The 17,159-nt window shown below is 39.2% G+C and overlaps 1 protein-coding gene across 1 annotated transcript in view; it reads right to left on the reverse strand.

Annotated features, from left to right (window-relative positions):
* The window catches only part of LIG6 (DNA LIGASE 6), a 108,145-nt gene that overhangs the window by 83,601 nt on the left and 7,385 nt on the right, over nt 1–17,159 (reverse strand). The window contains exons 4-6 of the mRNA XM_089144843.1: nt 11,659–11,761; nt 11,475–11,571; nt 4,419–4,521 (exon numbers count right to left, since the gene is read on the reverse strand). Of these exons, the coding sequence (XP_089000969.1) occupies nt 4,419–4,521; nt 11,475–11,571; nt 11,659–11,761 (303 nt within the window). The remainder of the gene's footprint in view (nt 1–4,418; nt 4,522–11,474; nt 11,572–11,658; nt 11,762–17,159) is intronic.

A 17,159-nucleotide genomic window follows, 5' to 3' on the forward strand; every position in this document is an offset into this window, starting at 1 on the left:
TTCATTAGATACTTGAGTTAGGATCATTGTCGTTTTTAGCTGAATATGTTAAGATCACTAATCCAGATTAATTAATCAACAAAATTCCTATCACACTTGCATAACTCTTGAAGGTAAAGTGGTGCATCTCCCTGAGATCGACCTGTTGGCTAGTGATATCATGCGCTTGGAGTTCCTAAATTTTATTTCTTAACACACCAAAACATACGAATCTGAGCTCTAAACCCAACTCTTGAGCTATGACTACATAATTGTTCACCTTTATTAACTTGCAACCTTTCTTTGAATCCAAAACTGTTTTCCCTCAATTTCTTAAGCTTGTGCTGCCATTCCAGCCTTGAGCTTACCTCCATGCTAGCCCTAAGGTCCTATACAGCCTGATCCTAGTATTGTTGTCTTCAGAATCACTCCCATGGTAAGAGATCTCGCTCTCGAGCAAGATCTTGCGACCATGAAAAACAAGATCTCGACCATCTCAGCGAGATCTTGGTCGAGATATGCCATTTTTTGGGCATCAACTCGGTAGCCCATCTCGGTGGGATTTAGGTTCCCAATTGGGCTAAAACTCGGTATTTAACTATTTATCTGGTTTAAAGCCTTTTGAACACACTAGTGGCCTTGGATTTGTGAGAAAACAGCCCTAAGTATGATTTCTAAGTCTACCCATAGTGTGAAACCGAAATGTTGTAGGATTAGAAAATGCAAGGTTATATAACATGTAATATAAAATCATTAAAGCATATAAATGAAAACCAAGTGTATCAAATACATCAAATAACTTAAATGTCATCAAGATTCCATCCATATGAGTATTACAATCTTGACTTTCGAGAATAGAATGATAAAAGTATACAATTGTTAGAAGTTCTATATAAGTCATTAACGTGTAAGTTCATAAGACAAGTAGAGGATGATTAAGCTTCCTTTGATGTTGTAGATGTGCTAAGAGTAGTTGCAAGTGAAAATTTGGCTGAAATTCGCAAAAAAATGGGGCAAAAATTGAGAGTTTCAGCAAGATATGGTGAGATCTGGAGCGAGATATGGTGAGATATGGCAAGATATGGCAAGATATAGCGAGAGATGGCGAGATCTCGAGCGAGATCCCATTTCGCAGATTTCGATCTCGATCTCGTCTGGGTTTATAAAAAAACCAAGATATCTCGCAAGATCTCCCACCATATTCACTCCTGAGCTGCAGATCCTTATAGGTATCTCCAACAAAAAGATATACCAAAGACAACCTTATCACAGTAGGGACACTACACCTATCTCAATGACTAACATAATGTTGCGGAGAACTTCACACTAATACAGTGGTATGCATACATGACTCACTGATGGTAAAGTATCAAAAGCCTATTCTACATGGAGATGAAACAAGGATATAGGTATAAGTACTTTTACTCTCTCCTTTCTTTCCTCCCATCAATAAAAAAGTAAGACAAGAAAGTGAAAAGAGACTTGAAACCATGGTTTAAAGTAGCCCACCATATGCTATTGGCCAATATGTATCTATATTGGATACAACCGATACGATACATAGTGATACGTCTCTCTCTATATTGGATACAGCCGATACAATGCATAGTAATACGTCTCTCTTTTTTCTAGAGGATAGGTATTGGATTGCACCAAAATGTATCGGCCAATACAATACAATACTTGATTCAAGACAATACTTCTTCATAAATCCCCTGAGTGATTGGTCGGTTCTCTAATCTTCCTATCTATATTGGTGTGGTATCTTCTCTATCCCCAAATCCACCATTAGAGCCATAGAAGCCTTCTTTTGTGCCTTCCTCTTGAGCCAAGAGTCCTCTCGCTTCCTCCATCCTATCAACGTCAAACATTTGCCGACCAAAATCTGAGGGTGATCTTCAGATCCACCACATCCAAGATGTCAATGTGACCTACCTCTTGAAGCTCATTTGGAAGATTGCTTTTAAGCATGAATCCATTTGTGTCAAGTGAGTCAATTCTCACCTCCTCAAATCTAACTCCTTTAGGACCACCCCTACCCCATCCAACCCTTCTTGGATCTGTAGGAAACTCCTACTCTTGAGACCGCTAGCCCTTTCTGCCATCACCACCCCCATATGCTCTGGCTTCTTCCATCTCCTTCTAGCTTTACCCGCGACATCTAATAGGCATTCTCTATAATCTTCCCCCCACCCACCCCCCCGGCTTAGTGCATTGAGTCCCACATTTCCAAATCCACCCTAGTTTCTTCCTTTATCTCGAATGATTCTTAGTGTCCCCCAACCCCTATCTCACAAAATTTTGGTCCTCCCTCCCCCCCCCACCCATTAGAAACTCCCCTTAAGACATCACTATCTAGCTCCCCTCCCCTACCAACACCTTCTCCGCCTCCTCAGCCTAGAACCTTTTTCGCACTTCCTCCCCCCCACCCCTCCTCCTTGGGCCCCCCTTGTTTTAGTTCAAGGGACACATTCCCAGCCATGCCCTTACCCTTTGAAGAACCCTTAACCTTTGCCTTCCTACCGAGGCCCTTCTCATTAGTGACCAGATTCTCACCTACCCTAATTGCACCCTTCACTAGAATGGTTTAGAGCACGGAACGATGTTTCGATGGTTTCGCTCGGTTCGCCGCCCTGCAAACCAAGCGAAATGTCGAATAATCGCTCGCCGAGAAGCTTGTTCAATCAGTCACTTCGTTGGGTCACTTGGGTGTTAGCCTCTGATCGTCTCTTTCTCTTTCTCTCTTTCTTCTTCTTCTCCGGCAAAAATAGCAGCGGAGCGAGCGTTACTTCCCTTCACTTTCAAGACCCAAATTCCAATACGGAGCTCAGCTATCATCAGCCACGTTGATTCCAACCGGAGCCCATTTGCCACTATTTTTCTAATCTAATCTCCGATTCAGGTTTCCAGAATTTCACGAGAAAAGAAACAAGAAATCCATATTAAAAAACTACTTCTGCAACTGCGTACAACGGATTCCAACTAGCAACGGCAGTTTTCTGCAGGAACGACTGAAGCTTTCTGAAATCGAGCAATTGAATTATAGAATCCAAACCCTTTTTGCAATTCCTGGATGAATATTTCAAATCCAACACCTCAGAACAGTGAAAGGAAGAAAAAAAATTGAAGTTTGGCCGGAAAATCGATGATTTTCCGGCGAAATTTGGAAGTTTCGCCTGAAAATCTTGGTTTTGCCGGAAAATCGACGATTTTCCGGCGAAAAATTGTAATATCGATTTCGACCCCATTTTTAATTCGCCCTCTGGCGAAACCAACGAATTTCAATTGCCGAAAAAATGTTCCATGGTTTAGAGGACTTGGAACATCTCTTCTTCACTTGCCCCTTTGCCTGGCTCCTTTGGGAGAAATCCCTATCCTCCATATGGCCTCATTCGAGATGTTCCTATGAGTTTACTCGAGATCTTTGAGAACCTTCTTTGGTTCTTCCATCTATGACCGAGTTAGTAAGCTAGTATTCGAGGCTACTGTACACCACTTGTGGTGGGAGCGTAACCTTAGAAGATGAATGTCCAAATCCCACTCTTTGGACACGATTTGGAAAGCCATCTGCTTTGATGTTTCCTCTATGACTTCAGTCTATTCCCCACCCTCCTATGGATGATAAACCAAGGAACAGGCTTACTGTCATCTCCTGGGGTTAGGTTCTTCCTTCCGGTCTCCCTCTTGGAGGGCAGTATGAACCCTTTGTACGTTCTATCTCCTTTGCTTTAGTAAAGTTATTTATTCATCCAAAAAAAATCACCTAAGCGACCTGACACCCAATACCAATACTTTAAACTTTGCTTGAAACCGCATAAGTAAGCAAGTATTCGTTTCCCATCCATGATGAAGAAAACCGACAAGGACCTGGACACCCCACCCTACTTGAAATGTCACGCGTACATTCCCTTTTCTGTTTTTCATATTATAAAACCCCCGTTTGCATCTGTAACTAAAAATTGACAATCCTAGCTGCATGGAGATAAAAGAGGATATAGGTACTCTTACTCTCTCCCTTTTTCTTCTCCCATCAATAAAAAGGTACAAACAGAGAGCGCACAGGTACTTGAAACCCCATCAGTAGTAAGTACTTGGTTTCCCACCAATGGTCAAGAAGACTGATGGGACCTGAACAACCCACCCCAACTTGAAAGTCACATATATACTCCCTTCTCCATGTTATAAATACTATAAAACCCTCATTTGCTATCAGTAACTGAAAATTGATGATCCCAGAACTCCATAATTATTATCAATAATGACAGAAGTTTCTCAAAATTAGTTCCTACATGCCTGTTCAAATATTCCAAACTTAAGTAAACACTTGTTGAGCCAGAAGCCCGATCATTAGTTTCACATTGTACCATGAATATGAAAACAAAATTGGATGACTATGTCGACCAAAATAAAATTGTTAAAGGAATTTAAGAAAATCTCACCAAAGAGCGAACAAGGAACTTGATTTCCATCTCACGACAAGAATGCATGAGATTAACAATGAGCATCTTCTTTCGGGTGGTACTTCCACTGCCTACTTCTGCACTGATAAGTACCAGCATAACAAATAAAAGTAAGTTTTTTTAATTTACATACATTAATTGCTAAAAATAAAAAAGAAAGAAAGAGATATTTTACCTTGCCCACTAGGGGAAAAAAGAAAAAGAGAACTTACATTTCTTTCTTTTCTACCCAAACAAAAAGAAACCTGGTGCCTAAAAATATTTGTTTTTTTCCCTTGACATGATCACATTATCTCATTATAATAATGTTTTTCTTTAGCATCAGAAAACGAAGAGGCAGAAATTTTCAAAAGTAAGCTACCAGGGAAAAAAATTCCCTATCAAATAATGAAAAAAAATAGAAACAAAAATAGATGAAGGATAGTGACCTATAGTACTTAGGAAGCATTTCTTCTCCATGCTTGTCACCCTAAGAAAGCAAGAGATCTACAATTGTAATTGGGAGAGTGAACACAACAATATTTCAAGAGATTAAAATTATGATTAGCAACGAATGGATACGTAAGATCAAATCAAACTTTATTGTCTGGACTAAAAAGTAAGAAAAAGCTAAGTAAGTTTGAAACTAGCTTCAGACACTTGGAATCTGAGGTCATGATGAAATACCTAGGAATGGGAACCATCAGCAAGTGTGACACTGGATGAAGGACGACAAGATGAAGAAATGGTACCTGAAACATCAGTCATATGATCAGATGCGCCTGAATCACTGATTCAGGGGCGAGAGATAAATGAGAGACGTGGTAGCATTACCCCTCTGAACAAAGGTGGCAATGGACAACTATGACGGAAGTGCTTGGAATTGAGTAAATTGAATATAGTCCCCATCAGACATTTTCAAACATCAACTGTGAAGGGGCAACAGTAGATGAATCTAATGATGTAGTATTGGCAGCTAAGGAGGCTTGCATGAAGTTTCCAGCAAAATCGCAGGATATGTCCTGGACGTCCATAGTAATGACAAGTTCTGACAATCCCTAAAGCATCTATAGGCCCCTGTGCATTGGTAGTGGGGTCTTTCCCAAGACTACCCCCACAACCACGACCACCATCAGAACCTGATCCTCTGGTGGAACCACGGTTTGGAGAAAAATAAGCAAGGGTTGAATTGTTGACTAAGCTGTGTTATGTTAATTTTCTAGAAACACAGAGAACTCTAGAGAAAGTGTCAGGCAGCATAGCTACTTTATCCCCACCAAGAATTTGGTATAAAACTGAACCAAGTTCCTCCCCAGTTCCTCCTAAAATCCCAAAACAATCAGTTGCTCAAACAGATTTTGCATCTAAAATTCTAAATAATATCAGAAGTTATAGGCAAGGTTCGAGAACCAGATCCTGATGGCTATCTCGGTGGGCCCAAAACCGAGACCTCATCAAGATGGAGGAAAAATTCCTCCCATCTTAACCCAATTCGGTGTCCCATCTCAGTGAGTTTTAAGCATTTACTGGGGCTGGAAATTGGTGTCCGACCTATTCTATGCCTTCTAAACAGAATTGTAGCCTTAGATTTATGAGAAAACAACTCTAAATGTGAGCTCCAGTTTGACCCCAAGTATGAAACTGTTACACCAAAAGAAGTGAAGATGCAAAATTATAGAACATAAAGAACATGTGATTTTCTTAATATATATGAATACATTTAGGTTTAAACTCAAACCGAGTATGATATACCATACATCACACATGTTCACATGACAAGTTTGAAACCACTAGATTAGAGGACTCACCTGTGTTTATAAGTAAGAATCCCAAGTGTACTGTGCTCATGTGAATATATGTTATAACCTCTGTGTTTAGAAGGTTTGAAACCTTTGTGTACACAGATACTCGCCTCTTCAATCACTGTTATAGATGTTCATGAAGACTAGGAGGGGTTGTGGTCAAAACCCAGCAAAAATTCCAACAAACGAGGCTTTTCCAACAAGGCAGCAAAGGGGGAAGCGAGAGCATCAACATCCCCCCATGATCAAGTCAAGACCGAGATTGATTTAAGACGAAGATCGAGTCAAGATCGACTCAATCAAGATCAGGCATTTTTAAAGAGGAAATGAATTGAGATTTCGGTTGAAACCGAGATGTCGACTTGACAGAAATCTCAACAGGGATATTGGATTTTCCATTTTCTGCTTCCCATATTGTCTCGGTTTTTGGAAAAACGAGTTATCTTGCGAGATTTGACAAGTTCTTGTGGGTTCCTGAATTATGGTTATAGGTATTATAGAATTTAATTCCTCATACATTCTCCTTAAATCAGTAAAATATTGGGTCTAAGGACACCCTTTTCAATCAACTCTGTAGAACTCCTATGACAACTCATAAATTCAACAGGGATTATTCTGCCTAGAATACAAAGCATTCAAATATTCCAGGAATTCTTTCACAATGTCCACAATATTTTATAGTGAGTCCACAATGTTCTCTCAGTGGAGTATAACATTTGTCCTAAAATAGCATCAATGGCATCCCATGTCTTATCATTAGTAGTAGTAGTCTATGTAAAATGCTTTTGCTGCCATGACCCATTAACAACTCTAACAGTTATCTTCCATTGATGGAAATTTGCATGCTTCCCAATTTTTGCTCAGTTATATGGTGAGAGGAAACTGACATCACTTCAGTAACCATAGTCTTAGACATAGACTCAACCATCAAATTAAAGCACTCAGCAACAAAATTTCAGTCCAAAAAACAAACTTCACTTCAGTCAAGTGTATCCAAAAAACATTACTAGGAACAGTAATCAGCCAAGAAGAATTGATCAAGAGAGAAGAACAGCAGCGGCATTAATCATTCCAACAAAGAATTTCCAAATGATTTTCAAATACACCAAGAGCAAGGCTAGAAAAATCACAAAATCGAGTGCACATACCTAATGGACAGAAGCCAAAAAAGATTGTCAACCAAAAACACAAGACCTAGTTCTTTTCCATTAACCACAAACTAGTCTCCAAAAGGAAAATCAGAAAACACCATAAGCTGCTGTACCCTTTCAACCAAAACTAGAGAAGACCTTCAAAATTGATAAGTCCAAAAGGGTCTTAGCGCCAGGCACTAATCCCGAGACTTTGTCCTGCTTCCCTTTTTGCCTCTAATGGCATATTCTAACATCTCCCAATTCCATCAATTCCAGTTGATGCAGAAATGATGTCTAACTAACATGACTGCTGATCCCTGAAGTTACACAGAGAAAAAAGTGTAGCTCTAGAACATATTTCAGAAATAGCAGCAACCAACCCTCACGATGATCAAAGATTCATGACTAGGGCTTTCGAAGGACCTTAGTGGAAGAGAATCACAACCAAGGGCCAAAAGTGAAGGAGGAAGACAACTGCGGTAACAGGGTTTGGATCCCAAGGTGCATCCCATGTCCCAAGTCCCAACTCTGATACCATGATGGTTTTTGGAGAGTGAGGGGTAGTGTCTAAGACAGGAGCCAAGCTTTACTTGTGATAAGGTAAAATGACGTACTACTATGATAATGCCCCTAAGGGCAAACCTACAATTGCACACATATCGCGACAGACAGTAAAGGGTAAAGACAGAGCTTAACATCAGCAATATAGCGAACATAAATCAGATTCATTTTTAAAATCCAAGGGAGACATGTAAGATGCCCCTGATACATATCACAACCAGTATTTAAGTGTGAGTGTGTGAGAGAGAACAAAAGAATTGAATTCTTCAGTAAGTAATCAAGGAAGAGCTATTAGCCCATATTTATTTGAATTTATAATGGATAATTTAACCAAAGACATTCAAGACGAAGTTCCATGGTTTATGCTTTTTGCTAGTGATATTGTTTTGGTAGATGAGACACCAGTAGGGATTAATACAAAGTTACAATCATGGAAAGTAGCTTTGGAATCAAGTCTTTAAATTAAGCACAAGTAGAACAAAGACGGAATATCCAATTTGTATATTTAGTCGTGATATGACGGATGATGAGACGGTCAAACTTGATGAGAAGGAGATTCCACAAAGTGATTATTTTAGGTATCTTGGCTTAATCATAAATAATAAAAAAGGTGATACCGAGGATGATGTTTCCAAAGAATCAAAATAGGGTGGATGAAGTGGAGAGGTGCATCCAAGGTCTTGTGTGATCAAAATATTCCTTTAAAGCTCAAAGGGTGATGCAAATAATGACACAGTGTTAAAAGGATCCAATTCAAGCATTAGTTGGGCCGGTTACAACAGGTCAAGAAAAGAAGTTCAAAGAACTGCTTTATAGACTAATTTAAGCCACTTGGGCTCAACCTAACTCGTGGAGGCCCACTGAAGGTGTTGAAAATGTTTCTCAAGAATGGAACTCCATAATTCAAGCCACAGAGTAATTTATGTGATGTCCAAAAAAAGATTGCTGCATTAATTGGCATGAGAAAAGGCAACAATCAACTTAATAAGAGAGCAATAAATTGCCTGATGTACTTATCTCTACCTTTTTTGGCAATAACAAAATTTGGAATACAATTGGAAACTTACCATTTCTTTGTGGTCAAGGTGGTTGTGGTTGACATCCAAAAATGTGGCAATTGATAGGATGGCATGAATAATGGAAGAAATATTGGTTGTGATTAGCTTCCGAAATGTGGAAATTAACTTGTTGTTTGTCTCTTCTTTTTTAGTATTTCCCTTTACGTAATTTCTAGTTGCCTTTCTCTCTTAGATCATTTTTCCTTTTCTTTTTGGGAGGTCTTGTTCCCTTTTCCTTTTGGCTATCAGCCTATCTAATGTAACTAGATTCTTATGAATACACACGAAAGTTTTTTATGCAAATTTGAGAGTTTATATTCTGTGTGGTTCTTGACCAACTTATTAAACTTATCTTATTTCCGTCGCGTTCAATTTTAAACTTATCACTCAGCCTTCCACAACTAATTGTGGCATCATCACATACTAAGGTTCTTGCTTCATTATAAGAAACAGGTCGAGGTCTCACATCCTTATCCTTTTGTAGAACAGTCTCAGATCCCTTAGTCGATCGTCGGGTCTCGTCTTCCTTGACGGGGTTTGCATCAAAGGGAAATTCTATAGGATTGTTGTAAGCCCAGCTATGATGTATGATGCAAAAGTGGTGGGCTATTAAAAAGCATCATAGAGATAAACTCAGTATAGCATAAATGAAGATATTAAGATGGATGAGTGGCAAACTAGAAACGACAACGTAAGGAATGATCATATGAGGCTCGTGTAGGAGTAGCTCCAATAAATGATCTGTTAAGAGAAAGTCAATTAAGGTGCCCCATCCACGTTCAATGGAGGCCTTTCAATGCCTCTGCACGGAGAAGTAATTTAATCCAAATATAAGGAATTAAAAGAACTAAGGGCAGAGCTAATATAACCTTAGGAGAAGTGGTGAGAAAAGATATGCATAGCTTAGGTCTTGTATCTAGTTTACCCTCAGATAGAGCTGATTAGAAGGCAAAGATCCACATAGCCCACCCATTTAGTTCGAATAAGGCTTCTTGTTGTTGTATTAACCAATTCATAGAACTTATTTTGAGAACCCAAAAAACAAAATGAACCAAAAGCACCACATGAAAGAAATGAAGGTAACTATAGCTGCCTTCCAAATCAGTCCCTACACTGTACAAAATTTCAGAAAACAAACAATAATAGAACCAAAGTCCAAAAGCAATAAAATGGTTGTCATCCTAACAATAAAACAACAGCTTGAAGCTACATAAGCTCATATTTTTCTCCTATTTTTCGTGCATAAATGATTTTGATATTTTTGGTGTTCAGCATGCTGTTGGAAACGAATAGCTTATAACCAAAAATTCAACAACTAGAATTATTCACACTAATGATGACAACAATCCAGTTTTGTGTGCAACTCCTACAGCACGTCCTTGTACAATGCTGAAGCCTTTAGGCTGAGTAGAAAGAGCTACTTTTAATTTGTTACAAGCCCAAACAATGGATTCAATAAGTTATTGCCATCCAAAATGAGCACCACAAAAGCAAGGCCATATGCAGATAATGAAGAACCATAACACTGAATTACCTGGGATGCCTGTGCCCACAAAAGGTCACAGAGCTACCCATTAATAGTAACGGAACTCTGCGCAAAGTTTCCTCCCGTGCTATGAGTTAGCACATCACAGTAGTAGTAGCATAAAGGCCGTAAGTTGGGGACTCTTTCTCTCTATTTAGATATATGTGTGTGTGTGTGTGTGTATATATATATATATATATAGAGAGAGAGAGAGAGAGATCCGCAACATGAACAACCCAATTGTGCATTACATGTGCACTCTAAGTCTCTAAGTCTCTTGTCTGATGTCTCTTGGTTTCAGGGAGCCAGGGAACAAGAGTTCTCACCCAAAAGTTGCTCTACTGGAGGGAGTTGGGCTTCATTCAATGGAAATGCTTTGTTGGTTCAGCTCCAAGGGTCCAGTTTGTCGATTTAGCGTGGAGGGAGGCGCTTTTTTTGACATTTCAGGAGACATGTTGTAATTTGAAGCTGGCAATACATCCTTGAGCCGATGATTGATCCGCTGTTAATCCTTCTATAGATGGTGATCAGACTTGTGTTGAAACTCATCAGGAATCCATTGGAGTTCATCAGGTTTGATATGTTCCCTTATATAGGTGCTAGTTTAGAGCCCTGTCAAGTATGCATCAGGTAACCCCTACTCCAAAACCCTAAAGGATGATTACAACCTTTCACCGGCTTCTCAGCCATCTTTCTAACCCATTCCCAATTTGAACAGATTCTTTCTTTCTAATTACAATACGGTTCGACTGAGAGAAGCAGTTATCTATATAAGCGCGGTGGCCATTGTTCCAGCCAAGCACTCTCTTTTATATGTCCAATTACGGAAAGGAAATTTTTAAGATTAAAAATATTGACAAGAATGATTTTTGCTTGGAACACCCTCAAAAAAAATGAATTTCTAGTACAAAATTCGCAAGCAACAGATGCCAGAGGATCATAAGAGAACTTTAACCAATACAGATTAAATTAGATACCTAATTTTTCGAAGAGAAGAAAATACATCTCTGATTGAAAGTGGGCAAGGAGGAGCAAGAAACGATTGAGTCTGCCGGCATACTTGAGCAACATCACCTTGAAACAGAACAGCCTATAGTTAAGTGCTCCAGGAGACTGCAGCCAAGCACAATACAAAATATAAAGAGAATGATCCAATTATACCTAGATCACCCATTTTATTGTACATTTCCTTTATTTTGGACCTTTTAGTTCCACATGCCTCTTCAAGTGCAGCTGTCACCAAACTGCCACCAATATTCAGTTCCTGCATATAGAAATGGGTAATGGTGAACTTACTCAAAATAAAACAATCTAGACCATCCAACAATATCATCGTCTCTCAAAACTAAACTAAGGGGGAGGAGGCATAACCTTCAAGCCCCATCCTCAAAATTTAGATACAGCAAGGAAAGTTAAACCCATTTCCATCTTACTGCTATCACTACATTTGGGTGAAACGAAGTAGACAGAAAACGAAAAGTAACTGGTATTAGGAGATGATGGATAGTTTCTCTAAATGAAATGATAATTAGGTAGTTTGTACAGACAGCTCTTGGATTTTACCACAAGCCTTTTGATATTAATAAAATCATTGACTGCCAAGGTCACACTGCTGAGTTGGAGAAGGGCTCACTTGCTGAATGCTTAGCCACAGGTTCGAGTCCAGGGAACAGCTTCCTGGAAACAGGGGCGAGGCTGCATATATATCAACCTCCCTAGACCCTACTAAACAGAGGAGCATTGTACACTCCCTTTCATTTTTGACTTGCAAAGGGGTTAAAAGTTAACAATTAACTACGACACTGTCCAGAAGATTTATATTCACTATGTCAATATTTCACCAGGTTTTATCTACTGAAATATTCTGCTGGTGCTATATTATATTCCTGCTGCTTCCGTTAATTGTTCTGGGTGCTAAAAGTCTTTGGAAATTGATTTTGTGAATGGTAGTGCTGTCCCACTTATCAGAATCAACTGCAGTAGCTGTTTTTTCTCTTCTGATAATTAGGACATTCCCTTGATAGTTTGCTGCCATATTATTTACCAGAATTTCCTTTCTTCTGGTAAGTAAACTACCATACTCTTCCTTGTATTCCTGCTGCCTTGGTTTGGTTTGGTTTTTGGTGCAGAAAGGAATTGCTTTGCTGTGATAGATTACCACTGCCCTGTTTCCTTCTTTGTCGCTTGTTTAGTTCTTTTACCCGTTACCAAGACATTGTCCTGGAAGATACTTTACTGCTGCCTGGTTCAAGTTTTTGGGTGAACACTAAGCTGTTCTGCTGGCATGCCTAATTGATTCTATCCTATTACCGGTAACTTAACATTATTGGTTTCTGAATTATACCTTAATGGCTAATCAGTGTATTGCTTTCCTATTTATCAAAATCAATTACAATTGATATTTTTTTACTCTTCTGATAAATAGGATCCAATTACTGATTGAATGTTACACTTCTACTGACATGTGACTACCGTTCTGTACTTTTGGGACGGCATCAGTTATGACTAGAAGCTCTTGTGCCTGGTGTAATCAAGTAACATGGTTCCTTCCAGCACCAAACAATTTGTTGCAAGGCAAATTTAGTAGTAGACTGTAGATTACTTTCCATATTGAGAGTTTCCACATAGGAGGTAGATTAGTTAGGATCTTTTAGAATCTTTTATTTTCTCTAGTAATATTCCCACATTGGGAGATTTGACTTGTTCCATATTTGGAAAGTTATTAGTATAAAGAAAGCTCTTGCTGTGTCCTTCAAACACAAGTCAGGATTTGTCCAATCCTTACAACACGGTATCAGAGCCACCTCCGATATGAGGAACACCCCCAACAGCCACCGCCATCGGAACACCTTCCACCACAGCCGCCCCTTTCTTCTTCCTCCTCCCATCACAAACTGCTTGGGCCACCACCCCAACACCTATTGCCACCATCTCCTCCATTCTCCTCCCATCGTAAATCAGTCCAACTATTGTGTTAACCATCAATAGTCATTCCAACCACCAGCGAAACACCATAGGGCATCGCCTCAAACTAGCAACTTCCCTTGGTGTGTTGATCTTCCTTTTCTAGCCTTCTTTCACCCAGCGCCACCCCTAGGAGCCATCGCCTCCCTATTCTTCATGTTCTAAATTTTTTATGGTCCAAAAGACCCTTTTTAAGCCTTGTTTGTGGTGGTGAGCAATTTTCTCCTACCAAACCTTTTTTTCCTTAATGAGTGATATGTTTTTGTTCCTGCAATGGCCGATCTAATTACTCCCGCCTCTTCTAATACATCTAGCATTAAAGATCCTCCTATTTCTGCTATTTTTCGAGATGCTTATTTTTCTCCCTTTCAGATGACCACTGTGAAGCTTAATAAAACCAATTATCTTCGTTGGTCTCATTCTGTTTTCCTTCTTGTTGGCGCTCATGGACTGACTAGCCATCTTCATGGAACTTCAATTAAATCATCTTCCCCTAGTACGATTTAAGATAAGTGGGAGACAAATGAGTGATTGGTTATAACATTTCTCCTTAATTCCATTGAACCAAGCATGGTATGAGATCTTGCGAGATATCTCGCTTTTTAAGAAGGCAAGACAAGATGAAGGGCAAGATTCCCACATCTCGCTTGAGATCTCGTCACATCTCGCTGGAACTCTCAATTTTCACCCATTTTTTGTGGATTTCAGCTAGATTTTCACTTGCAACTACTCTTAGCACATCTACAATATCAAAAGAAGATCAATCATTCTATGCTCGTCTTATGAACTTATGAGTTATGACTTATATAGAACTTCTAATGTTCATATAATTTTATTATTCTATCCTTGAGAATCGAGATTGTGATGCTCATATGGATGGAATTTTGATGACATTTAACTTATTTGATGTATTTGATACACTTGCTTTTCATTTATATGCCTTAAAGGTTATATATTACATGTTGTATAACCTTGCATTCCCCAATCCTACAACATTTCGCTTTCAGACTTAGGTAGACTTAGAACTCATACTTAGTGTTGTTTTCTCACAAATCCAAGGCCACCAATATGTTCAGAAGGCCTAAATTAGGCTAATACCAATTTAAGCCCAACCTAGACCCTAAAACCCACCAAGATGGGCCATCCAATTGGCCCCAAAAAAGGACCATATAACCGAGATCTCAGGTTTTGGAAGGGACAAGCTCGAGCAAGATATTGAACCATGGAACCAATATTGCAGAGAGTTACCTTCTTCTCCCTAATGCTACTACAATATGGAAGGTTGCCAAGGAAACATACTCATAAGTTAATAATGCTACACAATGCTTTAAGATCAAAAGGAAGATTCATCAATTACAACTGAAGGAGCTTACCATGTCACAGTACTACTACACTCTTCGAGACCATTATCAGACTCTTGACTTCTATGGCCGTTTTACTCCATCCTATGCCGTGTGCAACCTATCAGAAATGGGACGACAACCTCAGAGTGTATGATCTTTTGGCAAGGCAAAACAATGAGTATGATCAAATTCGTGCACAGATTCTTTCCCAAGAACCTTTTTCCTTATCTGGAGTAAGCCTATGCTATGATTGACACTGAAGACAATCGTAGAACAGCTATGGTACATACTTAGACATCCAATAGGTCTGTATTTGATGGCTGAATCATGCAACAATAAATCTAGTTTTGGTGACTCTCACACCCTAGTGAAATGCGAATATTAGGTATGGAGCATCACAGGACAAATGTTGAAAATTGCATGGACGTACAACAAATTTCCATAGAGGAGATAGGAATGGAAATAGGGCAACAATCAAGCATCTACACACCAAGCATATTCTCACACTTTAAGTACTCCACCACCTCTTTCTTCTAATGAGCTCCAACACCTTTGCCAGTTGATATCCACACTTGATGCATCCACTTTGGCACCAACTTCCAATACAAGTGTAGCCTCTGATGTTGTTCGCCCTACTAATTCACAATCTTCCACAAATATTTTCGGTTGTCACGATGTCAATTCAACTTATCCCTCCCAGATAATCAACTCTGGGGCAACCGACCATATGACCAGTTCATCTTCCTCGTTTCATACTTATTCCTATGTTCCTTTGACTCAGGTCGTTCAAACAACTAATGGGTCCCTTTCTCCCATCTCCAGTACGAGATCTATTATTTGTTCGCCTTCTCACTATCTTCTATTTTGCATGTTCCTAAGTTTTTGGCTAACTTTTTGTCTATTAGTAGCCTTACTCGTGACATATGTTACAACATAAATTTTTTTCCCTTCTTATTGTGTGTTTTAAAACCTGGAAACGGGGCGTGCGATTGGTAATGGTAAACAAAAAGGGGGGCTCCACTTGTTAGATGGGTCTCCATCAAGTCATTAACACTTTCTACAGCCTCTAGTTCCACCTCTTTTGCATTTTTTACTTTATTACAATGGCATCATCTTCTTGGCCAAGTTCCTTTACTTATTTTATCAAAGTTATTTCCAGATTTGATTAAAAAATGTAATTTGAATGATTTTATTGTGAGGCCTACATTTTAGCGAAACAAACAAGCATGTTTACCTTGTTTCAAATCATCATAGTACTGTTATGTTTTCTTTTATTCACTTTGATGTATGGGGTCCGTCTCGAACTATGTCTCCTTCTGGTCATAGATAGTTTTGTCACATTCATTAATTGTTGCCCTAGGATTACGTGGGACTGCATACTTTACTAAAAAAGTGATGTTTTTCCTTGTTTCCAAAATTTCCATAAGATGGTTAGGACACAGTTTGGGACCACAGTCAAAATCCTTCATACAAATAATGGAGCAGAGTACTTGGTGGTGCATTCCCATTTTACCTAGATGACCATGGTATTGTACACCAAACCAGTTGCATCGACACTCCATCTCAAAACTCGGTTGCTAGATGCAAAAATAGACATTTTCTTGACGTAGCACATTCTCTAATGTTTATTATGCATGTGCCTACTAGGTTTAGGGGTGATGCAGTCTTTACGGAAGTTTATTTGATTAACCAGTTGCCTTCCCAAGTCTAGGACCAGCGCTATCTCCTTGAAGTTCGTTTAGGGACAGCAGCCTTTACTATACCACCTAAGGACTTTTGTTGTGTTGCCTTAACCGAAACCACTATTTTCATGGTAAGTTGGATCTACGTGGGTCATGGCGCATCTTCTTGGGTTATCCTCCTACCTAGAAGGGGTATAAGTGTTATCATCTTAGTTCTTATCGTTTCTTTGTCTCTATGGATGTTGTGTTCCAAGAATAAGTTCCTTTCTTTTCTCCTACACCTTTTCAAGGGGAGAGACTTACTGAAGAGGTTCTAGTTTTGATTCCTCATTTAGAAATTTCTCCTGAGATTCTTGTAGATGACCCTCCTTTAGAAAATGGAGCAACCAGACAAGAATAGCTGGTGAATGATGTGCAGCAGGAGCCTAGACCTCTGAAGACTTATCAAAGAAAGTAGTGAGAACTCCCTTTTTTATGCAAAGCCAGTTGGAAGCTTCAGCTCTTAGTCCTAAAGTACTAGTTCCGCTAAGTGAGCCTATTTCTGATCCTACTTTGGACTTACCAATTACATAGAGAAAGCAGCCGCAAGCTTGCATCAAACATCCTATTTCCAATTAAGTTTCGTATCAGTCCCTATCCCCATTGTTTCCTCTTATCCTCTACCTTTGTTCCT

This window comes from Hakea prostrata, chromosome 2 (genome assembly GCF_041222555.1).
Source record: "Hakea prostrata isolate BN-2017 chromosome 2, UWA_Hpros_2, whole genome shotgun sequence".
Classification (NCBI taxonomy): Eukaryota; Viridiplantae; Streptophyta; class Magnoliopsida; order Proteales; family Proteaceae; genus Hakea; species Hakea prostrata.